Raw genomic sequence first — 27,364 nt, forward strand, 5'->3', positions numbered from 1 at the left:
TTACGACAATAGCGACCGTATTCTATACAATAAGCTTATTGAAACAATAAAGCTATTGTCAGAAGCGCAGCAGAATGCGCGTTCACGCGAGGGGGGGAGGATTTTGCAGGGGAGTCGAAATTAGGCACTACACCGAAGACTCCTCAACAGCTGCAGAAGTGATGTTTTGCCATTTCATTGCAGAGCACAACATACCCCCAACAGTTCCCGATCACTTCTCAAGGCTTTAATACTTTTCTGGCCCTGTTAAATAGTCTGTTTGCAATTTAAAATACAAGCATCAATGGTTGATATTGTGGTTTGGTTTACAAAATAGAAATGCCAACTATTTTTTTCCTACAAAAAATATCTTTATTTACAAATTTAAATTTAAAGTGTTGTTAATGGATATTTTAGTTAGGCTGATAACAATTGTTCCTGATTTTTTTTTTAATTTAGTTTTTTTTTAATTTTTTTTATTAAGAATATGTACATAATGATAAAACGAAACACGTGTACAATATAAGATGTTAAACTACATAAATAAAAAGGTTTGAAAAAAATATGGTGTAAGATTTTTATGGTATTTTGTAAGGGAAAATACGACAGTTTGTAAAGGCGTGGAGCCGTGGAGGTTGACAGGTATGCCTCTTTCATGCAGTGCATTCGTAACACAATCCATCCACGTCAATCGAGATTTTTTTAATACATACAGGAAATCAAAATCTTTTTCAGAATTCAGGGTTTTTTAATACATTTTTAAAAAATGCTTCATTTAATGCATATAAACTTCCATACAAAAAAGTCCACTGCAGAAAATCTAAATTACAAGAAAATTATTTTTTTCATCACCCCCCCAACACCAGTGACGTCATAACACAAGTACCCAATCGTAAGTCAAACAAAACGGCTATATAAATTGTTCAGAAAGTTAAGTGCTGCCAAATACGAATTTTGCTGTTTAAGATACATATATTAAAATAAAAATTATATAGCTCTATGACTAACGTAAACAAAAGGGAAAAAAATCTAACCGGAAGAAAAGGGAGTGAACGCGATGTAACCTTTGACCCATACGTCACGTTTTTTAGCTCTCGAGTCAGTGTTGACATACGCTCTTGGGTCGCTCCCTGCGACGCACAATAACTCGAATTCTGGACCCAAACTGGACGTGAACTATGAACGACTTTCTTGCTGCTTGCCATGTGGCCGTCAAGGTAACGTTTACGCGGCCATCTACGCCATTTCCAGGGTTATAAAGAAATGACAGTCCTCTCCAGACGCGCTGTGCATTCAGTACGATATGTGACGCGCATGCGCTTAATGTCTTCCATCGTGGATTGGTAACTACGGGTGACGTGCTAGTCAAAAATACGTTTAGTAATGGATAACAACGGTGTGTTTGTATATTTATTATTTTGTTTAATAGGGCAACGTTGCATTTAATTGTGCGTTATGAATATAAAGTACTTGATGTTTGCTGTTAAAAACGTCATATTGGAATATAATATTGTGAATGTGCTTAATTGCTGTTGAGATTGTCATGATTGTTTTCTGTTATTAGTGTCAATACATTTGTTCAAACCAAAAAAAAAAAAAAAGTACTTGATGTCTAGTGGCAAAAGTCATACTCGGTACATAGTATTCTTAGTTGCCTTGTTCTAACGAAATCAAAGCGTTCCAAATATGGATAGATGTTTCTGTCTTTAGGAACAAAATTAAATAACTCAAATAATAAACTTCCATAACCAATATATTTACATCTAAAATAATCTTTATTTACAGCTAACGCCAGGCATGATAGAGCCATTTCAGGGTCACGTGACTTTTAAAACAGCCGCCATATTGGTCTACAAGCAACAGTGGAAGATGAGTACAGTAATGTATTTTCTGCACTGTAAGGTGCACCGGGTTATAAGGCACATCCCCCCAAAAACTCTTTTGCAAAAGGTCCCTGGTTCAAGACCAGGTGAAGTGTTGAAGTGTCCTTGGGCAAGACATTGAACCTCAAATGCCCCTGATAGCAGGGAGTTGCCTCGCATGGCTGACACTGCTATCGGTTAGTTAGTGTGTAAAAAGGAAATGTGTGATTATGAAAAGTGACATTGTAAATCGCTTTGGGAGGTCTTCATTGACTTGAAAAGCGCTATATACCACAATTGCATAGCGATGGCGCCATCGGGTATGAACCTGTTAGCAATGGTAACAGCATCGATTCCTGACAACCAGGCTGCTAGGGACATGGATGTCTTTTTCACAGTTGCATAACTTTAAACGCAAAGGGAATCAAACCCTAAACGCGGCTTGGAGTGCATCGGATTCCATCCACTACACAGGTAAAGGTCGTATCCCATGATCACACTATTAACACACTAAGAGGTCTAGTAGATGGGACCTGATGCATTCCAAGCCGCAATCTGGATTTGAGTCCTGTGGCATTCAAAGTTATGCAATTGTATTCAATGGTGACCAGTGCTATTCTGACTGATCAATCAATGCTTAAATACAGCACGTGTTAAATTGATTTATTATTGCATCGTTATCCGTTGTCGTTTGTAATCCCATATGGCTGCTGTTTGAAAAGTCACATGACCCTCAGAAGCTTCTATTGTGCCGATGAAACGTTGCATGTTGCTAGCGACTTCTCCCTGCTTTAGGGTAGTACTGAGCAGCCTGCAGGCTCTCCGTTCCATGTGGTCCTGGGAAACGAGTCGTGTGACCTAGACTCCATGGTGTCCTCGTTAGTGTTCGCCTACTTCCTGTTCAAGGTGAGGCTGTGGTGCATCCCGCTTCATTTTGACCCATCCTGACTATTGTCTGTCCTTGGACAGACAAGAGGCGAGCAAGCGGTTCCACTGCTGAACATCCAGCGGGAGGATCTGGCGCTCCGTTCCGACAACTTGTTCCTGTTGCGCCAGAGCGGTTTGTCTCCGGACTTACTCCTATTCCGGGATACGTTGGACTTGGCGGCGTTGCAGCGGACGGGTCGGCTTCGCCTCACGCTCGTGGACCACAACGTTCTTCCCAGGTCAAATGGACGTGACAGGATTGGTTGAAAACTGCCTGGGTCCTGTTAGCCAAGAGGAGGCGTGGCCACAAGTGTCTCTCCTTGCAGTTTGGACGCTGACTTGGAGGGGACGGTAGTGGAGGTGATCGATCATCACGCGCTGGAACGGGAGCCAAGCCTTTCCTGCCCAGTTACAGTGGAGATGGTGGGCTCCTGTGCCACTTTGGTGACGGAGCGCCTCGTCCGTCAGGCGCAGGACGTCCTGGATTCTCAGCTAGCGCTCCTTCTCTATGGTAAGTGAAGGAGCCAAAATGTATGTATGTATGTCATTGAATGTTATTTTTGTTGAGTTCATGGGGTGGCGCATATTAATTGGTATGTTTATATGTAGGAATGCTTGCGTTGTATTTGACCTGGAAGGTCATAAGGTTTTGACCGCTCAGATATGCTAAAGTGGTTTGTTGTGTTTCCTTGGACTCGTTTTTTTTTGTAATTGAAGTCAAGTAGAAACAAGATGTTTGGGTTTTTTTTAACTTGCAGAACATCAGTACATCACATCACTTTGAATCAACAATAAATAGCCCCAGTTACTTGAGGTACATTTGACGTGTCAGCCTAGCTCCACCCGCCGCATGGATAGCTCAGTAGTTCTGTAAAGGGCAGAATTCCTTTAACAGTAAGTGTCCATTTTATGTATTTCCAAACATATTTTTCTTCAATTAGGCACAGAACATGTAGTGCCCCTCCCCACAATTGTGCATATAAGTTGCAAAATATTCCATGAGCCTGGGGACTCAAAGACATGTAGCCTCAAAGTTGATCCATCTGTCTTGTTTACTGTGGAACTGTGACGTAATTGTAGGAACACTTGTAATGGAAAATCCCATTAATACAACATGTGGGGCAGCTCCGAAACAGACAGCAATTGTAGTAAACAAAGTTTCTCTTGCCTCGATTTTATGTCCGATTATGAAGAAAGATTTTCCTTGACAGATATGCCATGTAAAAAAAACAGTTATAGTGCCAGAGAATTAGATATACAGCTGTATCAATTGAAACCAGTGGTTGAGGCGAGGGACTAGGGTGAACTGGGCATTTGCGATGTGAAGGAGTGATCGTTTCCCCAACAGATTGGTAGGTTGTGTTTAAGAAACTTCTTTTGAGTCAGTGTTTTTATTACAATTTCTATCCCTTTTTCACAGAATTTTTTGATTAATAGTTAATATGCGCAATTTGCTTTCCAGTTGGAATTACACCTTTGGGAACAGGCCATTCTTAAGACTGTTGGAGTGTATACATTTTCTGTTGTAAAATACAGAAGTGACATGCAAATATCACATAAACCTCTTCTAGATGTATAGTTTGTTCCTTTTAGAACTGCACTCCATAGTTTCTAGTGAATTTGTGATTACCTTGAGCACAAAACTCGGGTTTTAGTGATTGCAGGCATCGAGTCTTAACAAGCACAAACACCCACATTTGTCACTAGCAGTACAGTAGTCTGTTTTTGTCTGGATATGAAACTGACAAGAATTCAATGAATACGGTTCAGCAGGATATAATCAGTATATCTAGGTCCATTTTATGTATTTTTGCAGTGCAACCTTTTGCCTATGGTCTGTCTGTTTTTAATATGCTCATGGCTTGCAAGTGTGCTGGTTTTCTTCCATTAACATCACAGCTCAGGATGACAAAGAGCAATTATCTCGGAAAGCAATTGGAATAAACTGATGAAATATTGACCCTTTGCACACAGGTGCTACCCATGTTATAACACCATGACAGACGGCCGTTAACTGTATTAAACATTACGCCCCGTGGGTGAGGCCAGTAAACGGTAGACAACAACAAAAAAGCTCTACTATTAAACACCATTGGCAATAAATAGTCAAACGGATATTTAAGTGGATCACCTTATCGGAAAGCACAAGAAGTCGTATTTAGAGAAACTATGGATATCATTACCAGGGCTCGCTACAGACCCATACTTTCTTTCTCTTGATATTCGTGGATCTAACCAAATCATCCAGTCTAAAAGCATATAAAAGTCTTGATGCTTACCAGTACTTATCGTTGTGACCAGAAATGCCGTTTCCGCGTGATAACGTTACTAAAATGACTTTGTATCCCAATTTTTAGGGAATGTAATAGAACGGTAAAACATGGTGCATTTGCACCTTGTATAGAAATAAAGTCAAGTCAATGTCTATTTGTACAGTCCTTAATTACAAGAAGTCTCAAATGGCTGCACAGAAAACCTCACCATGAGGAAAATGAAGAAACCTTGAGAAGGGACTGCACATGTGGTAATCCCTTTTCCTGGATGACCAGCCTGAAATGGATGTTACAATACACAGACATGTATGGATCATTCATAAACTATAGAATAGAAGTGTGTTTTAAGCCTAGACTCTTCTCATTTTCTCAGCAAAGGCTCCAAAAATGAAACATAAGGGTAAATTTAATCTGAAAGATATAGGGGGGCAAGTCAATGCCTGATTTTATATGATACCAACGGAACCTTAAAATCCCATTTTAAGCTAACAGGGAGCCAATGCAGGTTAGCTAAATTTCGTGTATTGTGAGTAATCTTCCTTATCTTAGTTAAAAGTCTCGCTGCAGTATTTTGTACCAGCTGCAGGCTCTTGATACTAGACATAGGGAGGCCGGAGAGTACTACATTAAAGTAATCCAGACAGGAGGTAACAAACGCATGGATTATAATCTCAGCATCAAATTGGAATAGCATAAGGCGAATTTCAGCAGTGTTGCAAACATGGAAAAAAGCTCCTCTGGTAATATTCTTAACGTGTAACTGCAAGGACAGATTAGGGTCAAATGTGACACATAGATTCAATGTTCAGAGCGGTGTTTGAGAACAAGTCAGAAATCACTGTTGAGCATGCTAAAATATTTACTTTGTCGAAATGAGGCTTTATCTCCTGAACATTTGTCTCCTGTTTTATCCGATGATTGAATTTTACAGTTAATTTTGGCGTAATAAACTTCATGGTAGAGCACTTGACAGTTTTTAATACATGTCATATTCGGGATATAACTGTTTTGAATCAATGGTTATTTACAATGAAAGCAGTTAGTTTACGTAGTAGGAAATGGTTAAGACACTAACGTTAGCTGTAGCTGTCTTATTTGGATCCATTGATTTTCTTCGATATGAGTCGTACCTGCTTGACATAAAATTGCTTGGAAATACATCGTACCTTGTAAAAAAAATGCTGAATACCCTGGAATACTTTGAGGGCTGCTGCAAGTCCTTCCGTTTGATTGCAGATAAACATCACCGTCTTCTGTCTTCATCAAAAGGGATACAATTAAACGCCAAATCGTGCTTAGAACCTTGCTGGTTAGCAAAGCCTACCGCACAGCAATAAATCACTATCGTAAAAATTCCTGGTTGTTGTTATTGATATTTGTTTCAACTCGACTTCTCATTCAAGTACATTCTGCTAGGGTGCCTCTGCCGTTCGTCATGGCTTTTATTCTGCAGGGCAAGGCAAAGTGACGTCATGTGGAAATGGTCAATATATACATTTTATGCAAAAACCATGTAAGATTTCCTCACATTTAGCATGTTTAGCAATTTGGGGATACCTTCAAGTTCTGCCCACACACACCTCACCACTGACTTTTTGGACCATTTAGCGGCCATCCTGAGTGATTGCGTCAATATGGCGCCGGCGGCTGGCAAGGTGACATCGAAAGACAGCAAGTACGTTGCTGCACTGGAGGCGCGATTCCCCTCCTTGCCAGAGCGAGGCGCTCTTTTTCAGGCGCTGCATAACGCCAGGTTTGACGTGTCAGGTCAGCCACATCCTCGCCTACCCCCACGCTCATTTGCATAATCCCAAATGACCGGGTTCTCGCTTTCAGGCCTGAACACAGAGCAGATGTTGAGGAAGGACATGAAGACGCTTAAAGGAAGTTTGTCCATGGCTATCTCCGTACTCTTTCTGCCACTAGAGGTCGCTGCTCAACACACAACACGTACACACTCACATTTACAGTGGTACATCTTCATATGAGATTAATTTGTTCCAGGATTGAGTTTGTATCTCAAATTGCTCATAAAATGAGTATATTTTTCCCGATATGAACAAAAACTAATTTCTGTTGCCAACCTCCTAAAAGGATCAAAGTGTAACATAACTATCTATAAAACCCATTTTTCTTATCCGCAAGAACACATTCAAACAGTAATTGAACATAAAAATACAGTAGTAGGATATTAACAAAATAAAAAGCAGGTTTATTATGAGGGAATTATTGCAATAAAGGTGTTCGCTTGGTGCAGAAGTAGGAGAGCGCATGTGGGAGGAGTGACAGCACACAACTTTTAATGATGCGTAAACATTAACTGTAGACTTAAAATTCAAATTACTTTAACTTAAAAAGAACCTGAAAACAAACATTTTTTACAGCACAGGTAAATCACTTCTTTTTGTCGGACCTGCAGCGCTATGCCTTTCTACTGGTCTTTTGAAATTAATTCATCCAAAGAGGTTTATCTCAGCCGTCCCTTCAAAATATTACAGAAAATATTAAAAATATTAGAGATGCATGAGAGCTGTTGCACGACCAGTTGCCACTTCTTTTAAATGCTTTTTTGTGTTTTTGTTTTCAAAAAAAGCATCAACTTCCTCCCACTTAGCCAGCAGCGCTCTAATCTCCTTTGTATACAACTTCTCTAGTTCGTCCCCCTCGTCACAGATTGGCTTTGTAATCCGCACTCGCTGCTTCCTGATGCAATAAAATGTGATGAAAGAGATGCGACCGAAACAAAACTTGCCGCGTAATACAGCTTCTTTACGGGTATAACCAAGGGCGCTGAATTAGGTGCCTGATAGCGGGAGGCGCTTAAAGGTAAAATCGGGCCTAAAGAATCCAGCCTAACCAGGCCTGCTAGTATAAAAATCTAAACCAGTCAGAGCCTGACCAATAAACTTGATTTGAGGGACCAAGCTTGAAGAAAACCCAAATGTTCATGTTTTATTTGTGAGGAACAGGGAGGTCTGACCGAATCTGCACCATCTCCCCTCCTGCCATGCGCCCGCTTCTCTGTGTTCGACAGTGCCTATGAACTTACACACAGACGAGCGTACATGCAGAACAATGATAAGTAAATGCAGTTTAAAAAATGTCAGCGGGAGAGAAACTCGGCCTGAGCCCGAACGTAATAATTGACGTGAATTTTCAGGCCTGTTTGGCGCCTAAAAACTTAACTCAAGGAGGCGTATGCACAACCTGGACCGAGCTGATGGCAGTGAGCAGTCACGAGCGGTCTCCAGTGGACTGCTCGTATACTGGAATTTCATATGTGAAGCGGGCAAGATTTTGGTTGAAAAACAAAGCTTGATTATCGAAATTCTCAAGTGTAGAGGTGCTCATATCAAGAGGTAATACTGTATTTTGTGTGTGACATGTACACATGCATGTGTCAGGTTTTCCTGCTGAAGGCGGAGCTAGAGGCAGAGCTTTCCGGTTTTTGCCGCAAGTGGGATTTGGACGTCTTGGTGTTGATGAGCATCTCCTTTACAGAGGAAAAGCGACCAATCAGAGAGCTGGCAGTCTTTAGTGAGAGCGCCCCTCGCAGGGAGCAGGTAGGCAGTTCCCAGTTTGACTACAACTACAATCATGTCATGCCAGAATTGTTTTTGCTGACAGGTGAGCTACTTCCTCGAGCAAGCTGGTGACCCCGCCCTCGACCTACATCCAATCAGCAGCCCCTATGCCAACCTGGGGGCGTATCAGCAAGGTGGGGCAGGCTTCAGTCTAATTATTGATTTTAAAAAAAAATTGTAAAGCCCGGGTGATGTATTTAGCAGGCCCATAGTGCTGTAAAGTTTGTCGTCCATTTAAATAAAACAATTTTTATTTCAATAATGGGCAAAAAACACAGGTATTAGCTAATGAACATGATTTCCAAAGACAAAGGTTTGTAAATGTGTAATTATACTAGACAAATGGAAATAGCTCACATTTTCCACTTAGTTTTCCACGGTTTCCTTCTCCAACCACTCATTTTAGACAATTGGCTGCAGACTATGGCTTGCTGATAGCGCTATATTTTTTAGCGGCTCCTGCTTTTGCGCTTGCCTTACACAGCTGCTCATACAAGTTATTTGGCTGAAATCTGTGATTCAGGCATCATCCACTTTCTTCCACTATTTTCTTTTCTAGACACTTAACTGCTGGCTATAACTCGCTGCTAGCCGTTTTTTGTTAAAATAAAGCTGGCTCTTGTAATCTTTAACTTGTCTTTTAAGTAGCTTCTCCCACTAGCTGCTGAAGTAAGTAGCTTCTACCAGGTCTGACCAACTCCAGCTATTGGCTCTTTTCAACCTCTGAGTCTTTCTAGCCTGCTCAGTCTTTTGTTGCTTCTGGCTATAGCTTGCTACTTAGCTGTTATTGTTGTAAGCGGCTCCTGCTTTATCACTCGCCTTACACAGCTGCTCATGCAAGTTGAATTCTGTGATTCAGGCATAATCAACTTCTTTCCTTCTTTGTTTCCTTCGCTACTTGTCTGCAGGCTCGCGACTCGCTGCTTTCCATTAATTTTTATTGATTGATGATTGTTTGACATCTGGAACTTTTTCCGCTACATTAGGGGACAGTGCCGCTCTCATTGGCAGAGTATGCAATTGGCGGTCAAGCATCCTCGCTTTTCACAAAAATAGCACAAAGAATGTGTATGAAGTGTAGACACAAAGTGTTGCAGACCCTCAAGTGACCCTATGAAAAAATGTATAACAGAAATGAGAAGACAGAGATGTGAAAGAGTTTTTTTCTTCAGAGGGGGTGCCTGACACAAATTGAGAAGCACTGCTATGAGACCTGTTCTATTCATCAAAGTCATTAATTAACTTGCTTTTGGCCTCAGGAAACGCTTTAGCGTCACGCAAGAAGCTCCTGCCACTGATCCAAGCTTTTTTGCGGGACTGCGACGACCGGGACGAGGATCGAGTGCCGCCTACGCCGGCCAACAGTCTGGTGGAGGGTTGCCCTTTGGACGCTGGTTTGCCTCCCATCAGCGCTCATGCTCTCCATGACAGGTTGAGCAAAACGGTGTCTCACTGACACCCACCAAAAAACACTTATGCTAGCTTTCAAAATAAAAGCATCCTAGTTGTTTTGCACACAAGCCGTCAATCAGAGCAGCTACAATTTGCTTAAGACCTCAATGTGTCCTCCTGACCGGCAAAAGGAGCACAAGGTCTCACCTGCGAGGTTGCAGGTTAATGTCTGGGCAAGCACTTCGCATAAAAGAACCGCAAAGTTGACTTATTTTAGTAAGGGAAAAATTATTCCCAAACAGAAGACAATCATTTCATCAATTTTTCAGTTCCCATAAAAACATCCCGTTAATGTGACTCCTACCTCACAAATGAACCAAAGCCCAAAAATGTGTCACTGGGTAAAGGCGGCACATCAAATGAGGAGCCAGATAAAGTATTGTGGCTGACTTTCAAGGGGCATGGCCAACTGAGTGATATCTGGTGTGGCTCAGTTACTTTTAAGGATGCTTAATAAAAAATAAGCCAAAAGGTATCGAAGTGATAACAGCCAAATTTAAGGTCACAGTTACAGGCCTGAAAGCAACAAAAGTAGATAACTAGGTCACTTTTAGCCACACTGTAATACTCAATTAGCCCATCATACTCGTTACAAAGATTCTTAGCATTTGTTTCCCATTCAAATATATTTTAATTTTCAACTTGGTAGTGTCTGCTTCTTACCTCTCTATTAAGTGCACTAGGCACTGGAGAGATGATGCATGATTTGACACGCTATAATAGTCAATAGGACGACACTACTTGTTCAACATATTCATTCATATTCTTCATTAGAATGTAATTGCATTTTCTATAGAAGTAGTAGCATAAATTGGTCGGGTCGCCTCTCTACATTTTGTAATGTGCATGAGGCAGGGAAAGACCATAATAAGCCACGTGACGCCACACCGTAATTTTTAAATCGTCTGACACCGCTTGTTAGATTTGAAGGATTTATGTTCCTCATTGTAATATATTTTAATTTTTAGTACTTTTAGAACAAACTGGTCATGTCTCCTCTTTCCACTCCTTAATGTGCACAAGGCACCAGAGAGGCACAATAGTCCCTCCATGCCACGCTATGAAATTCAATCAGCCGACACTACTCATAAAAAAAGATTCTAAGTATGTATGTTCCTCATTTGGATTATCTGAAGAGGAAACAGCACAACTTCATCATGTCTCCTCTTTACCTATTGGTAATGTGGACGAGGCACTGGAGGTAGATGGTCACTTGACGCTATGCTACAATATTCAACGATCAGACACTACTTTTGGAAATATTTTAAGTTTACATACATATATATAATCTTCATTTAAATATATCTGGATTTTTCTATAGAAGTAGTAGTAGCACAACTCGGTGTTGTCTCCTCCCTACCTCTTCGTAATGTGTGGAAGGTGCCCAGAGAGCTTGTCCACAGTAACTCGCATGGCTAAGACTGTTGTGATTGTTCTGAACTCAAGCCAGTACATAAAGTTGTGTTTAGGTTTTATTATTATTATAATTTTTTGCCCTCTTCTTGTCGCCGTTAACAAGTCAATAAAAACTGCTTTGGCTGCAAACCATTTGTATTTGAATCCTTTAGTAAAAAAAAAATTGGGTAAAAAAGAACAATTGGCATAAAAAACATTTTCTAAAATAAAGAAAACTTTCGGGATGGCAGCGAGTGCCGCCATGGCAACACCTCTCAGCTTTCAGTAGACTGCTTCGTCCATGTTATCGTCGCTGTCGGCGCCAAAGTCTTCGCCGTTGTCGAAATAGGACATGATGTAATCAGTTTCCTGCCACAAACGCACGACGACATTTCAAAAAACATTTTTCCTTTTTTGGGGTACGTGCGGAACCTCACCTCCTCCAGCTCTTCCTCGTCGTAGTCCTCCTCCACCTCCTGATCTTCCTCTTTCTTTTTCTTCTCCTCGTCTTCCTCGTCCTCTGAGCTGCGCTGCTCCTCAGTGGCCAGCGCCTCAAACGCAAAACACACCGGTTCACTTTTTAGTTGAGGGCGCCACTGAGGCAAATCTGTATTTGAGCAAAATCGTATTTTCACCTCCAATTTAAGAAGTGGCTCAGCTTTTCCCTTTGCGCCTTCAGTTTCCTCCTGCACTCCGGTGTTTTCCACCACCGTGGACGCACCTGCTATCAAAAACGACGTGACTTAACTTCCCTGCATGCTTTTTTCGTTAAGGATTCTGATTTTAGCACCCAAAATGTTTCTGCAAAAATAAACTAGAACAAAGGCTTCCGAATGAAAGAAGTTCTGAAGAATGTCACGTTAAAGGTGGGGTAAACTGTGTGAAGCTGGCGTTCGCTAGAGCGGGCGGTTGCTTATTTTCTTATTACGCACAAAAAAGGAAAGAAACTGAGCTATGCCGAGATTTTGCCAAAAAGAGTTTCTCAAACGTAATTGTCTCTCCACTTTTTTATTAGCCAATCGCCAGACTTTGGCTAATGTTACTTGCTAACACTACAGAGTCACAGTTCGTCCCGGAAGTGAATTAGCTAGAACTAAACTACTTGTGAGAATTTACTTTACTGTAATTTGATTATGGCAAAGGGACTTGTTGCATCTGACTCTGGCTACTACTGCACCATCATTAAGTCTCTCTATTCCAGTTTTCTTGTCACTTTCCTTCTGTTATTTTACCTCATCTGTTGCACATAGTTTTCAGACACTTATTTTATGAGATTTTCAAGTATTTAAAATATGCAGCTTGTGCTATGTCATTAAATTATTGTTTTATGCATTTTAAGCAAGTAAATGCCAAAAAAATGTTTCAAATTATTTTATTTTTGGGGGGCAATTTATTTCTGTGTTGCCGTTTCGATATTTGGACCAAGTGTTACACCCTATTGCTGAAAACTTGAGATCCACCGAAACGTGGAACTGTTGTAACTGAAGGATGAATCTGTAGTTTTGTGACCAACCAAAAACCAAGCTGAGATAGTCGTGCTCCACCTGACAAAAAGTGCCTTTTCCCAACAAAAACATCACCTCTAACAAACCAAAAAGTGGAGAAAAGTTGTTCTTGTGAATGCAAATGGAAAGGAAAGTTAAACAAAACAGAAAAAAAAATCTGCACCAATTGTGGCACTGATCATGTATGCAATTCCCGCGTCAAACTCTCATAATCTCGAGACACTGGAGCATGATGCGGCTTCTGCCAAACATTTGCCACCTCTTCTGGCTTGCACCTCACAAGCAGACGTTGACTCGTGCCTCCTTCCTCTGGAACCATCATTCACCGCCCTGAATAATTGGAGACTGTAAAGCACTCTGCCGAGCGGCACCTAAATGCTTTGATAATTTCACCACGCAACATGCCAGATTATTTTGTGCGACTTACGGCACGGAACTTTCTTGAAGCGTCTCTTGACTCGCAGTCGGATTTCTTTCGGGAATCTCTTCCAGTCTACATGAAAAAGAACAAAACAGAATAGCACAGACGAAGTGAGACTAAATGAGGAAAGAAGGCAGAAAGTAGCATATTCAAATTCCCGAAACCAGAAAACCACTCTCGTAGTGAGCCCAAAGGACCACCTGCAAACCCAAATTGTGTATGGGGATGAGATGTCCGCCTTTGACCCAAAAATAGAGCTCAGACCTGATAAAAAAAGATCAAACAAACAGTGTAACATGATCTGTTCAGGAAAATGAGGAATGGTTTCCTTTTTAAAAGACCACGAGGAAAAAAAACTCAACTTTAACTTGACAATGTGGTGCCAACCAGTGGAAATCAATGCATTCTTGATATTAAATCACGGATGATCGAGAACTTCATACAGCTAAAACCAGGACAAAACAGACATCTTAGTCATGTAATTCAGAGAGAATTTTCTTAATTTAATTGTTTTTTATTTTCATTGTATATTTTTTATAGGTGGGATGCTAGTCAACTGATGTTTTTTTTTGAATCGTTTGAAGAATAAAGCTTGTTAAGTTGATTTCGTTATTGGATTTCCACACCCTTTAGGGAGTATCTGATCTTTGTAACCTATGAGATTTATTAAAAAGGGTTTTGGTGGGGACATTTAGAACAGATTGGGATTTTTCACTTAAGAGTTTTCCTCTTCCTTGCGAGCTCAAAATTAATAGATGTCTTAATTTTGAGTGTCTCCTATACGATAAACCTATCAAGTGCTACACAAATATTTTTGATTTGATTTGTCAAAACAAAAACTGGTTTAACATAATATCCCACGTTTGGTGAGCAAATTACAATGGTGCGGTCCTAAACTGATATAGCGGAAGGGAGTGCAGAAAGTCACCCAATTGTTTGCCATGTAAAAACACACCCGCCCACCATCGACCATACCTGGGATCCAGTTGCTTAGCGCATCCGTCTGCTCGCTGCAGTTGTGATATTTGTCTGAATATCTCTCTACATCTAAAGAAAAGATTGAATTAGAAACCAGGATCCCTGAGTCGGTCAGATAGATCAGCAAAGTCGCTTACCTGCGTGAGACCTCCGATTTGCACGCGGCTGAATAAAAACCGGCCGCGTCCTCATGGCGCCTCGGAACTCCTGCTTGAGTGCCAAAAGATACTCTGCCTCCTCGCCCCGTGACAGGGGCAGCGGCATGCGCTCCATAGCCTGAAAACACGCGAAAAGTTGAAGGGGACAGCTGGGCAGTGTTTCGAACTCATAAAATGCTGGCGGGCCACCAGGGTTTATTGGTCCCGCCGGAGTCTCATAAATTTGCATTAAAAAACATTATAATATTTTTAAATGCAAATAAATGTGAATTTAATCAAAATAACTATTAAAATGAATCTTGGTCAGTCAGCGCATCCCCCGTGCTAAAGCATAATACTAGTAATAAAAGCAGGCATATAGGACAGTCTATTCAAATGAATTTGTATGACGTAATATCTGAGAAATAATGGATAATCTGATATGAGCAGAATCCGTTTCTTTATTTTTGCTTGGTTATTGCTCCCCACTTGCAAAGATGACAGTCGGTTGTAGCGATGTTTGTCCCGCCCCGCCTGCGCTGTGATTAGACAGCGGATTAAAATGTGACCAATTGCGGCCCCCAAGATGAGAGTTTGAGGCCCCTGCCCTCGTATGAAAGTTAAAGGGACAGTGTGTATTATTTGAACACTAGATTTTAAATGGTAAATGGTCTGCAATTATATAGCGCTTTTCAAGTCAATGAAGACTTCCCAAAGCGCTTTACAATGTGCTTCACACTTGCCCATTCGCACGCACACACCAATAGCGGCCGTGCAGCCATGCGCCAACCTGCTTATTGGGAGCATTGGGGATTCAGTGTCTTGCCCAAGGACACTTCGACAAATAACACAGAGGAGCCGGGAATCAAACCTGCGATCTCTTGATCTCAAGACAAGCGCTCTACCTCCTGGGCGGATGTTGCCGTGTTCTGTAGTGCCACCGAAAATGAGTGCTAAAAGCACAACGGAAAAAGACAGAATACGCAGACTCAAAGTGACCAAAACACATCTTAATTACTTTTGAAAAGAAAAAACACAAAAGAAAAAAAAAAGAAAAGACAAAAAGCAAAACTCAAAAAAGAGAAAAATCAAAAAATGAAGAGAAAATCTTTTTTTTTTCACTTGAGTTCCTTTCTTTTTATCCATACTCTTTTTTTGGTCTCTTTTCCCTTTCTTTACTTTTTTGCCTCTTTTTCTTATTCTGACGTATTTTATTATTCCTTAAAAATATTTTCCCTTCTTTTTGTTTGTGAGAGGCTGGATAAAATTGAAATAAAAAGGGTGCTTTTTGCTCACTTTCAGTAGTAATTTGTAGTAGTTTTTGTTTCCTCGTTTTTGGTGGCACTACAGATTATAGCAACATCTAGTGGACAGATATAAAACACTGTTCCTTTAAGATCAGCGGAATGTTTTTATACATGCTGTTTTCTTGGAAAACCCCACTTGGCCCATCCGAAATCGGACCCTAGCTACAGCGGCCCCCATCTCAATTAAATTTGAGACCCCTGCCTAGACTTTCCACCCATCAGGGTCTTAAAGAAATCTATGGGAAATACTGCTGACAGTGCTGAGTCACTTGCAGACTCACGGGAAAAAGGGGGTTGGGCTGCTGGATGGAGGGCAGGAGGGCTTCTCCACTTCTGTTGCCATGGAATCCACCGCGCCGTCCACGTCCGGACGCCTCGCCTACCATTTGCCTGTGTGTGGAAAAACAACAGATGAATTTGTTGCCATGGCTATGCAATAACACTTCTTTGGATATACATTGACCATAAAAGCAATTTGTTGTGACATATGGTTGATTTCTTAAAAGAAGCTGTATGAAATTTTGAGCTTTTTTGTACTCATGGCCGCTATCTCGTGGCTTGTGTCATTATTGCAACTTCTGGGTCAAGCTCTTTAATGTTGCATGCATTTCCAAGAAACGCTCAAATACACTCGTTTTTATATTTAATTGGGTTTGAACTATACTTGAAGAAGGCCTCTTTTTACTTTCACCATTTTTATACAACACTAACAAGTTGAATACCATAAATATCGGGGACACGCATAACGTCATTCTACAGACTTCCCGCCCACACACACACACACACATACGCCCCCTATTCCTACAACCTAATGTGTCCGCCCCGAGGAGCTCTGCTAAAAGAAGTGTCGCAAATGTTATGGCAAATATAGTGTTTCCTTAAGTTTTGTAGTCCATGCTGGGCACTTAAAGCAGTATAAATACTTGATGTTCCGTGGAGGTAAATTCGCAGACGAACCACACACCTTGAAGGAATTGTCTCTTGTGTTCCTTCTTGAAAATGAACGACTGTATTATGAAAGCGCTATGCAAACAGCAGAGCTTTCGTAACAATTTGCAAACGCGTAGTGTAATAATCACAAGGTAATAATTTCAATAGGCCACACAACATGTTGAATAAGTTCCTGGCATGTGTTTCCTCGTTCCGAGTTTTTCTTCGGCCGAATCATAAATCGGCTACAAAGTTCCAGCAGCTTATTGTTTTCCACTTCCTGAAACACTGGCAGCCATCTTGAAGCACTTCCGGTAGTTCGACCAATCAGACGGGAGCTGACGCGCAGGATTGCGGACGGCAGTAACTTTACTTTCATTTTATATATATTATTTGTTATTGTTTAATGGTTATAACAGAAACACAAAATATCGGTTGTTTTACCATGTCTATCGAATAAGAATGAATTTGAAGCAATTTAGAATCACCAGACCCCGCATCAACTACAAATTATTTGGTATGCCTTTCTGCTGTTGATTGATGATTTATGATACTCCGTCCCACAATGCCGCTCTCTTGGTTCGGATCATTATTTGTTTTTGTCCTCTTGTTTTTGTTGTTGTTGTGCTCTGTACAGCCCTTTGAGACATTTTGTGATAAAGGGCTATACAAATAAATGTGACTTGATTAGATTTTGTTTTCATTCATTATATTAAATACTTCTAAAAGACTGATATGCAGTACTTAAACACAACACTGTATTTTTTTTGTACTGTATTTATATATTGAATCCCAAGACCGGAGCCTTCGCTCTGGAAATGCTTGTCTACTAGTGATGCCAAGAGCTAAGGAGAACCGCAGGTTCAAAAGCCTTCTCCTTTCGGGCCCCAATGTTGTGGAATGCTCTGCCCCCTGAGATTCGATCTGAAACCTCAGTGGAACTGTTTAAATCTAGGCTTAAAACACACATTCTACAGCTTATGAATGACCTATATTTCATGTTGACAATATCTGTGTATTATTTGTTTTTGGTCATCCTGGAAGAGGGATTACCTCATGTGCGGTCCCTTCTCAAGGTTTCTTCATTTTCCCAATTTGAGGTTTTTGAGTTTTTCCTTGTGTTTTTGTAGGTTGTAGATCAGGGGTTGGTGTAATAATAGTCTGTAGTTTGCAATAGTCTGTGGTCTGTGCAGCCCTTTGAGACGACTCCTGGACGCTGGCTATTTCAGCTGAAAATGAAAATCTCCATTTTGATCCCTGTATTCAATCTGCCTTAGCCTCCTCCCCCCTGCATCCACCTGCTACTCTAATATCCCAATTCAAATCACATCACACCAAAGTTAAATAAGTATCTATCATTCCTTTACATTTTAATGTTATTTAACCTTTTTACATCTATTACTTAAAAGTAGTACCTACTATGGACTTTTTTGTTACTTTAATGTTTATATCTTGACCATTCCCTGCAAATGTGAGTTGTAGCTCGCCTTCTCAAACAAAAGTAAAAACACCGATAAGGATTCTTCACACTTGTTGAACATGGCCAAATGCAGATACAACGAATAATATATGACTTATGGAATTTAGTATTCGAATGACGAAGCCACTGAAGTGAAGCGTTTTAATTTAGTTAAGCATTGAAGGTAATATTATTACTTGAAGTCATTTTGGATTTGCTGGTCATTTTGTTATTTTCCGAATACATTCTACTATCTCCGGTTCAAACTGCACAATCATTTAATTCAATGAAATTGAAAAGTGGCAATTATTTCGTGACTTTGGTCGCGGTTTGTAATTAGGGTGCAATGGTGCGTCCCAAAGTCAGACCAGTTGAGAAGCACTGATTTAAATTATCAAAGTCGGCCATATTAGAAGAAATGTTTTTACTCTATTTGGTTTATTTCTCTAGATTCAGCTCGGTGGCCTTGGGGCTAGGGCGCCTGCCCCGAGACTGGGATGTTGCTGGTTCAAGCCTCGGCCGAGTCATACCTAAGACTTACAACATTGGTACTCATTGCCTTGCTGCTTGGCGCTCAGCATTATGGGTTGGAATTGGGGGGTTTGGTCACTTAATGACTCCCAACACATCAGTTGGGTTGAGCGAAGGGGCTGGGAATCCCCTCCTCTGTACAGTATCAATCTCCCAGAAAGAGTCAGAAATATGAACGTGTTCCTGACTCTAGCCACCTCCCACTAGGGGGATATGGCTCTGGTATATATATATACATATATATATATATATATATATATAGAGATATATAGATAGATAGATAGATTGATAGATAGGCTTAATTGATCGCAACAAGGCTATAGGGCTAGGACCTTAGCTTAGCCTTTTGGCTGAGAGTAAGTGTCCCAGCTCCTAGGCTTTGTAGCGTATAATGAACTGACCGATAACGGATAATGGATAATGAATAACGAAGATAGATCAATAACCCTTAAAAACCCCAAAATCCCCTAATTGCTGTTAAGATTGTCGAGAAAAATTGTTCTAACCTCACATTGTTTATTTGCTGTTAATAGTGTCAATAAAATTGTTCAAACCAATGGGGCGCAGAGCGGCTGGGGGATCTCCTTGCAGCCGGGCCAATGACGTGTGAGCTTCCTGTTGGGTCCTTTGGTGGTAGGTCATCTTCCATATCACTATTTCCCTGTTTCCATTATCCTGGTTTGTGAGGTGTGTTTTTTGTTTGTAGTTCAGATAATTTTGTTGTCTTTTGACCATGTGTTTTTTTAAACTGTGTTAATGATTTTGTTATTAAATATTATATTTTTGAACCCCCTGCCATGGCTTCTGCTTCCCTGCATTTGGGTCCAACTGTTAAAACATAACAGGGTGTGGAGAACTTTTACTGAAACAGAAGCCTAATGCGATCATTGGAGAGGTTAATGCAAGTACAAAGAGTCAACATAAAGCAGCCATAAACTAAAATACTCTTAAATCAATATTTTTGTTGTTGTTTGAATTTGAAAGAGTGGTAGATTTTTTTTCTTCTTGAAAAATACTGCTAGAAACTAACGCACCTCAGTGTTTCTCATTATTTCGCTACCTACTGGACTGCAGAGGAAAGAAATGAGTCAGTCATTCGGTTTGTGAATTTCAGAACGTGGTCTTCAGGTCATGGGTGGAGCTCCAGAACCTGTTACGCCCTGCAGCCTTTCTCGGGATTGAACCCAGACGTGACTGACTGCAGTTCGGTGGCGTTCAGGTCGGCAGCACGCAACCAAATCAGCACGGAATGATGGCGTGTAGAAGCCGTAGATGAGTGGGTCGCAGCAAGTGTTGAGGTTCCCAAAGAGGAAGAGGCCATGGTGGACATACTCGGGAGTGAAGTGGACCACTTGGGGGTGGAACCAGTACCAAACCCCCAACAAGTAGTATGGTGTCCAGCACACCACGAAGGACAGCACGATAAGAACCGTCATCTTCAGCGTCTTCATTCTGGCCTTGGAGATGCCATCGGTGCCACTACGCCGCAGTTTGCCTGAGGAAGAACTCCAGAGGGTCAGGACGGCATTAGGTTCAGCCAGCTTTGAGTTATTTGAGTACAGAGAGACCTGTTTTTTGCAGGGGTGAGGTTCCAAAATTAGGCCGTTATACAGTAGGTGTATTCCATCTAATACAAACCTTTATTTTTTTTATCTACAACTACAGTAGAACCCTAGGAAACGGCTACCCCAACTTATGACGTTTTCTCTTTACGGTGTGGATGTATTTCAGCCCCAATTGAGGCATTTTGACCGCCATACGACATCTACTACCAATTATTTTGGCTTAATTTTTAAACAATTCAAACTTTGTGTAATTACAGTTACGTTTCTGAAATATATGTCGGGTATGGTTCCACATCCAAGAAAATTCCGGGCTGCAGTTGGTTTGCATCACGGCATCACAAAAATGCCGATATGGTAACGGATGAACTACCTCCCACAAGGCCTTTCTCCCTTTAGTTTCTAATCTTGTGTGAGAGTCGAATAGACAACACTGTATTTGTTTTTGTGCTGTATTTAATTGCTATGAGTCGCAAGATTGGCAGTGATGCTAAAGGGAGAAGCAAAAACATGATGACTATGGAAACGAACAAGTACAAAGAAGACACAGACATTGTTACCCTCGCTTAGAAATATAATAATAATAATTTCCTTTGTATTGTCATTCTTTGTAAGAACGAAATGTCGATACACCTGACCCGTTGTAGCGAGCCGATGCAGCCGCAGCCAACAGAGGGCGCCGCCATTTTACCAATGTTATAAGTCTTAGGTATGACTCGGCCGAGGCGCGAACCAGCGACCTCCCAGTCTCAAAGCGGGCGCCCTACCATCTAAATATGGCCAATCGACAAAGGGCACTATGAGTAAAAATAAGGAGCCGATTGAATGAAATCTTCTAAGGGCATGTCAACCCTCGCAAAGTTGAAATTTCAAAATTATAATTAGTCTGCCGTCTCCTCTCCCCTGCTACTATACCAGCTCAAGTCACATCACACCAAAGGTAAACTAAATGTCATTTTCCTTTTACATGTATTTTTATTTATAATGTTATTTAATTCTATGCATGTATATTACACATAAGTATGAGTTACTATACTGGACTGTCTCAGAAAATTAGAATATTGTGATAAAGTTCTTTATTTTCTGTAATGCAATTAAAAAAACAAAAATGTCATACATTCTGGATTAATTACACATCAACTGAACTATTTCAAGCCTTTTATTATTTTAATATTGCTGATTTTGGCTTACAGCTGAAAAAAACTCAAAAATCCTATCTCAAAATATTAGAATACTTCCTCAGACCAAGTAAAAAAAATAATTTTATAACAGCAAAACTAAATCAAACATTTGAAAATGTCCATTGATGCACTCAGTACTTGGTTGGGAATCCTTTTGCACGGATTACTGCATCAATCCGGCGTGGCATGGAGGCAATCAGCCTGTGGCATTGCTGAGGTGTTATTGATGCCCAGGATGCTTCGATAGCGGCCTTCAGCTCATTTGCATTTGTAGGTCTGGTGTCTTTCATCTTCTTCTTAACTATACCCCACAAATTCTCGATGGGGTTCAGGTCAGGGGAATTAGCAGGCCAATCAAGGACAGTGATGCCATGGTCAGTGCACCAGTTACTGGTGGTTTTGGCACTGTGGGCAGGTGCCAGATCATGCTGGGAAATGAAATACTCATCTCCATAGAGCTTTTCAGCAGATGGAAGCATGTAGTGCTCTAAAATCTCTTGGTACACAGTTGTATTTACTCTGGACTTGATGAAACACAGTGGACCAACACCAGCAGCTGACATGGCTCCCCAAACCATTGCTGACTGTGGGAACTTCACACTGGATTTCAAGCAACTTGGATTTTGCTCTTCTCCAGCCTTTCTCCAGACTCTGGCGCCTTGACTTCCAAATGAAATGCAAAACTTGCTTTCGTCTGAAAAGAGGACTTTGGACCACTCTGCAACTGTCCAGTGCTTCTTCTCCATAGCCCAAGTCAGACGCTTCTTCCGTTGTCTTGAGTTCAGAAGTGGCTTGACCATGGGAATACGGCTATTGTAGCCCATTTCCCGGACACGTCTGTGAACTGTGGCTTTTGATACCTGGACTCCAGCTTCAGCCCACTGTCTTTGAAGCTCCCTCAAATTCTGGAAGCGGCTCTTCTTCACAATTTTGTTAAGGCTGCGGTCATCTCTCTTGGTTGTGCAGCGTTTCCGGCCACATTTTTCCCTTCCAACAGACTTTTTGTGGATATGCTTTGAAACTGCACTCTGTGAACAGCCTGCTCTTTGAGAAATTTCGTTTTGTGTCTTACCCTCCTGATGGAGGGTATCAATGATGGTCCTCTGGACAGCAGTCAGATCAGCAGTGATTTAGTTTACTGAACCAAGCTGAGTGTTTTTAAGGCTCAGGAAACCCTCGCAAGGTGTTTCGAGTTAATTAGATGATTCAGGTGATTAGTTGAATAGCCTACTTGTATACTTTTTCATGATATTCTAATATTTTGAGATAGGATTTTTGAGTTTTCTTAAGCTGTAAGCCAAATTCAGCAATATTAAAATAATAAAAGGCTTGAAATAGTTCAGTTGATGTGTAATGAAACCAGAATGTATGACATTTTTGTTTTTTTAATTGCATTACAGAAAATAAAGAACTTTATCACAATATTCTAATTTTCTGAGACAGTCCAGTATACTAGTTTGTTATTTTACAGTTTTTATCTGTGGGTTTAGGAAACAATTAGCTAATTAACATAGATCAGGGGTTGGCAATCTATAATTTTGAAAAATCCATAACAGACCCAAAAACCAAAACAAATTTGCCTGGAGCTGCAAAAAAAATAAAATAAAAGCTGCCACCGTCCTCCAGAGGGCGCCAACAGGCAGACGAACTGGAGGACCCCACACCTGTTGCTCATCACCTGCACATGACTTGAATCAGGAATTCAGTCATAAAGGACTGTGCCAAAGGCAAAAGGGATCAGATTGTTATTTACCCTTGATGGCCCTGATCTTCTGCATGAGTTTACCTGTTCATGTTTTCTGGATAGTGAAAGTTTTCCAGAGGCCCCTTCTCAAGGTTTCTTATATTCCTCATGCTGAGGTTTTTGAGTTTTTCCTTTCCCGCATATTGGTTTAAGATCAGAGGATGGTGTCATTGTAACCCGTTCAGTCCGTTGAGACATTTTGTGATTAAGGGCTATACAAATAAATGTGACTTTACTTGACTTAATTAGATTTTTTTTTCTTTGCAAGTCTTTCTTCCGCCTCCAATGTGCGGATTGCCTTTTATTAGCTCAATTTGTCCCCTAACAAACTATAGTCAGCTTCTGTTTCTGCGCTTGGGTCTGCCTCATCAAATATGACATGTTTCTCCTCCTGCGGAAAACTACAACATAATCATGTAGAGTATACATTATTACCTCCTGCATCTTTTTCCATTTCCAAATATTATTAAAAAAGCTCAAGAGAGCTACTTGGGTGGTGCTAAAGAGCCACAAGCTGACCTCTACTGTAAAGAGAGACTCAAAAAAACAGAAATAGAAAAAAAGTAGGGAGGGTAGCTCTGGGAAGCAGATCTCTGCTGTCAAACTGTAGATGAAGGATAAAAGTCAAGGCTGGAAAGGTCACTTGGAAGGCTCTGCTTTTATTGGCTCTTTTACAGCAATGACCAAAGAGTACGAGTGCGTGTAGTTTCTCCCTACTGATATTTTGATATTCTACTTCTCGTATTTTCTCACATCAAAGCCACATTTCAAATATAAAATACAATAATCAAAGAAGGGAGTCAGGTTATATGCGGATATTTGGTTGTGTGTCACCAGGAGCAAATGGTACACAGCGCATGGGGAGGGGGCGTGGCTTATACAAAAACAACAAAATCAATGGGGCAAATGTGAGCCCTGAATTTACAGTAAGAGTGATGAATTTTGGTCATTTTACATATAAAATTACTTATGCAGTACACTATGCCTGGAGAAACAAGAAAACGCCTCGGACATTCCCCTTAAATGGAGAAGTAAATCTTCAACTGGTTTGAAGACAAAAGACAAAATTGATATGGAGTGTCTTGCTTGTGTAAGTTTGCAAGCTCTTAAGATTGCACAAGCGAAATATTGAGGATTCACTGCTTTCACAGTTTGGTGTACATGTTTCTTCCATTCCTTTTATGAGGTGGCTATTTTAAGAGCCTTAAAGGTGCTCCAATGTGAGTACTTTATCTACGTTAATTTGCAATTAGATAGTAAACCGGAGGGGGAGGGGGGATAATGGTAACTTACTTACTTTTTAGATGAAGTAACTAGTAATTGTAACTGCTTTTTTCCTGAGTAAAACACCTGACACTGGTCAGGCCTGACAGGTCTACAGACGCTCACCTTTGCTCCTCAGGTGGGTGTTGTTGATATGCAGAAGGATGTGTCCGTAGCAGCAGCTAATGGCCAGCAGGGGCAGTACGTACAAGGCGGCGAAGTGGAACATGTTGTAAAAGGTTTGATGCCAACGCATGCTAAATGTGGCATGCGTGGCGCATTGCGTGAACGCCACTTCGCGTGCCTCCACTGCGCTGAACACAAACAGCTGCAAGGGGGAAGGAACATTGTGTCACATGACGGTAGCATGACTTTCGGACAATAAAGGAAACACTTATCTAGAATTTAAGACAGAGAATGGGCGACACAGTGGATGAGTGGTTAGCGTGTCTGCGGCACAGTTCTGAGGTAATGGGATCGAATCTCCTGTGCAAAGTTTGCTTGTTCTTTTTGTGCCTGCGTGGGTTTCCTTTGAGCACTCTAGTTTTCTCCCACATTCCAAAAACATGCATGTCAGGTTAATTGGCCGGTCCAAATTGTCCCTTAGGTGTGAATGAGCGAGTGAGTTGTCTGTCTCTGTGTGCCCTGGAACTGCAACTGGCTGGCAACCAGGTTGGGGTGTACCCTGCCGACTGTCCGAAGATAGCTGGGATGGGCTACAGCACCCCCGCGACCCTACTGAGGATAAGGGATGCAGACAATGGATGGATTTGTGGATATATATAAATATAAATAAATAAATATATATATATATATATATATATATATATATATATATATATATATATATATATATATATATATATATATATATAATCAATAGAGTAGTAATGTAATACTTGATTATCATAATTCTTAGGGACCAGAAACCCCTCAGATATGCTCCGTCAGCCCTCACTCTCATCAGGGATAATGGATCGCGGCCGCACAGGTTTTGTCATTTTATCCGGTAAAGAAACCGGAAAAAAGAAGCCAGAGCACATGACACAAATTTACTCGCTCAGCCCTTGCTCTCAGCAATAGTGAACTGGGGTAAATGGATCATGGCTGCATGGGTGCTGTTCATTTTAGGCGGAAAAAAACAGAAAAAAGGGTGCTGTTTATTTTAGACCGAACAAACAGAAAAAAAGATCCTCCACATACAACACAAATTTGCCTCTCTGCCAATGCTCTCAGCAATATAGTCAACTAGGGATATCTGATTGTGTTAAAACTGTGCAGTTCATCTTAGTCAAGCCGCAATGGCACGGTTTAGAAGGACAAATCAGAAAAAAAAGGCCCGCCGGCCCCTGCTCTCAACAATAATTGACCAGGGATAACGGGTTGTGGTCACAACCATGCATTTCATTTTAGGCGTGGGCCAGAATGACACGCCTCCCAATAACACTATAATTTGCTGTTCTTCCTCGCAGCAATATACGATAATGGGATAATTGATCATAGAATATCCTTTAACCCACAATTATTGAGGCCGCGACCAAGGAAGCGCAAAATAACTTTAAGATTACAGTACTAACAACAATATTTGATTGGTAGCCCTGTTTTTGTTGTTGTAGTCTTTCAATTCATATAATCAAATTTCGTGATTACAAAGGGACATATTGTATTACTTTGATTTTAATCGGAGTGTTTCAAAACCACTTTGCTCAAATGCTCTATCTATGAACAATAAATGAAATATAACATGTACATAACAATGTTTGCATGTATATTTATTCATAAATGGATATGAGACAATTTGCAGAGGCTATGGTGATCTTTTTTTTTCCTTATGTATCGTAGAAGTAATGGATTTGAAACTCTGTAACGGCAGATACAAAAACTATTCAATTATTTTGTTTCAAGGCTTCGTGTGGGTTAGCCCCGGTCTGCTAGCCTGACTCAGATTGTCTTCCATCTAGCAACAGGCGGCCTTCCTTATTAAACACCAGGAACATTCCGGCCAGGATTTGCAGCAGGTTTCTGCTGAGCCTGGCGGGTCTTGAAAAGCCAGACTTGTACAAACGTTGCCAAGGCGACGCTTCTGCATTCCTGCACTGTTCTTGAGATGCAGTGCTTGAAAGGCCTTTAAAACTTGATCAACATGCTACGTGACACAGGTCCAGGAACCATCCAACAAAGTCGAAAGCCCGTCTAGCGCTCGATTAAAGCACGCACCTGTGGAGTGGCCAGCGCGGCGCTGAGGCTCCAGGCCAGTGCTAGCATGTGCCTGTTCCTGCGCCTGGTGCTCAGAGTGCGCAGCGGTTGCACGATAGCGCAGTGTCGATCCACCCCGATGACCACCAGCGCCAACGCCGAAGCGTACATGGCCATCAGCTTCAGGAAGCTGAGCAACTTGCAAAGGACGTTGCCGCCATACCACTGCACCGTCACATTCCACGCCGCATCCAGGGGCATCACCACAAAGGTCATCATGAGGTCGGCCGAAGCCAGGCTGATGACCAGAGGCCGAAGGCGAGAGCCTGGACCGCGACGGCCTCGTCCACCGCACGCGCTGGCCAGCAGCGCCAGGTTGCCAGCGGTTGCCACGGTAAACAGCAAAGCCGTGGTCCCCACACGGAAGACTGCCGCACCCCCAAAAATGGGGACCTCCCATTGGGACCGGTTGGAAACAGACATCCTCGAAGTTACTGTCAAACAAAAATGTTGGCATGAGGAACGCGGCACGGAGGTAGAAAGGGGAAGGGACCGGGGTTTCGCCAGAGAGAGGGACACACACACACACACACACACACACACACACACACACACACATTGTTTAGCTCAACTTTTTTCTTTCATTTTCCTTCATACGACAGAAAGTGCAGCCAAAAA

At 41.3% G+C, this 27,364-nt stretch overlaps 3 protein-coding genes and 1 long non-coding RNA gene across 7 annotated transcripts; 2 read left to right on the plus strand and 2 right to left on the minus strand.

Annotated features, from left to right (window-relative positions):
* The first annotated feature begins 1,030 nt into the window (after positions 1–1,030).
* On the plus strand, positions 1,031–11,622 carry prune1 (prune exopolyphosphatase 1). Its single transcript, XM_088326679.1, has 9 exons — positions 1,031–1,196; positions 2,637–2,747; positions 2,811–3,007; positions 3,095–3,279; positions 6,650–6,808; positions 6,878–6,969; positions 8,446–8,604; positions 8,669–8,759; positions 9,885–11,622. Exons 1-9 carry the CDS (start codon positions 1,158–1,160, stop codon positions 10,079–10,081), a joined length of 1,230 nt encoding a protein of 409 aa, XP_088182805.1. The 5' UTR covers positions 1,031–1,157; the 3' UTR covers positions 10,082–11,622.
* LOC148372011 (DNA-directed RNA polymerase III subunit RPC7-like) lies at positions 11,611–17,077 on the minus strand. Of its 4 annotated transcripts, none has more exons than XM_088326683.1 (8): positions 16,785–17,077; positions 16,102–16,210; positions 14,514–14,652; positions 14,374–14,445; positions 13,405–13,470; positions 12,108–12,196; positions 11,910–12,023; positions 11,611–11,841 (listed from the first exon to the last, which is right to left on the minus strand). In XM_088326683.1, the coding sequence occupies exons 2-8, from the start codon at positions 16,204–16,206 to the stop codon at positions 11,755–11,757; spliced, it is 672 nt and encodes a 223-aa protein (XP_088182809.1). In that variant the 5' UTR covers positions 16,207–16,210; positions 16,785–17,077; the 3' UTR covers positions 11,611–11,754. The 4 variants fall into 4 exon arrangements, with proteins under 4 accessions (XP_088182809.1, XP_088182808.1, XP_088182807.1 ...); XM_088326682.1 differs by having other exon boundaries at positions 12,108–12,193; positions 16,929–17,065; XM_088326681.1 differs by having other exon boundaries at positions 16,929–17,065.
* On the plus strand, positions 16,647–21,368 carry LOC148372012 (uncharacterized). Its single transcript, XR_015849512.1, has 3 exons — positions 16,647–17,267; positions 19,274–19,373; positions 19,855–21,368. It is a non-coding gene; the product is annotated as an uncharacterized LOC148372012 (long non-coding RNA).
* Positions 19,152–27,247, minus strand: LOC148372013 (gonadotropin-releasing hormone II receptor-like). Its single transcript, XM_088326680.1, has 3 exons — positions 26,708–27,247; positions 24,617–24,818; positions 19,152–20,235 (listed from the first exon to the last, which is right to left on the minus strand). Exons 1-3 carry the CDS (start codon positions 27,167–27,169, stop codon positions 19,865–19,867), a joined length of 1,035 nt encoding a protein of 344 aa, XP_088182806.1. The 5' UTR covers positions 27,170–27,247; the 3' UTR covers positions 19,152–19,864.
* Between the last annotated feature and the right edge of the window lie 117 nt (positions 27,248–27,364).

The sequence above is a fragment of the Urocampus carinirostris genome, chromosome 2 (assembly GCF_059441175.1).
Source record: "Urocampus carinirostris isolate Australia breed hairy pipefish chromosome 2, RoL_Ucar_1.0, whole genome shotgun sequence".
NCBI lineage: Eukaryota > Metazoa > Chordata > Actinopteri > Syngnathiformes > Syngnathidae > Urocampus > Urocampus carinirostris.

What these genes read in the sequence shown, in the direction of transcription:
- LOC148372013 (XM_088326680.1), bottom strand. Translation starts at nt 27,169, where the DNA reads ATGTCTGTTTCCAACCGGTCCCAATGGGAGGTCCCCATTTTTGGGGGT. An exon ending in CCGCGCTGGCCACTCCACAG is followed by an intron (nt 24,819 to 26,707) that starts GTGCGTGCTTTA and finishes TCCCCCTTGCAG; the next exon opens with CTGTTTGTGTTCAGCGCAGT. An exon ending in CACCCACCTGAGGAGCAAAG is followed by an intron (nt 20,236 to 24,616) that starts GTGAGCGTCTGT and finishes GTTCTTCCTCAG; the next exon opens with GCAAACTGCGGCGTAGTGGC.
- prune1 (XM_088326679.1), top strand. Translation starts at nt 1,158, where the DNA reads ATGAACGACTTTCTTGCTGCTTGCCATGTGGCCGTCAAG. An exon ending in CTTGCCATGTGGCCGTCAAG is followed by an intron (nt 1,197 to 2,636) that starts GTAACGTTTACG and finishes TCCCTGCTTTAG; the next exon opens with GGTAGTACTGAGCAGCCTGC. An exon ending in CGCCAGGTTTGACGTGTCAG is followed by an intron (nt 6,809 to 6,877) that starts GTCAGCCACATC and finishes TCTCGCTTTCAG; the next exon opens with GCCTGAACACAGAGCAGATG.
- LOC148372011 (XM_088326681.1), bottom strand. An exon ending in CTTCAAGAAAGTTCCGTGCC is followed by an intron (nt 12,197 to 13,404) that starts GTAAGTCGCACA and finishes CGTTTTTGATAG; the next exon opens with CAGGTGCGTCCACGGTGGTG. An exon ending in AGCCACTTCTTAAATTGGAG is followed by an intron (nt 12,024 to 12,107) that starts GTGAAAATACGA and finishes TTTGCGTTTGAG; the next exon opens with GCGCTGGCCACTGAGGAGCA.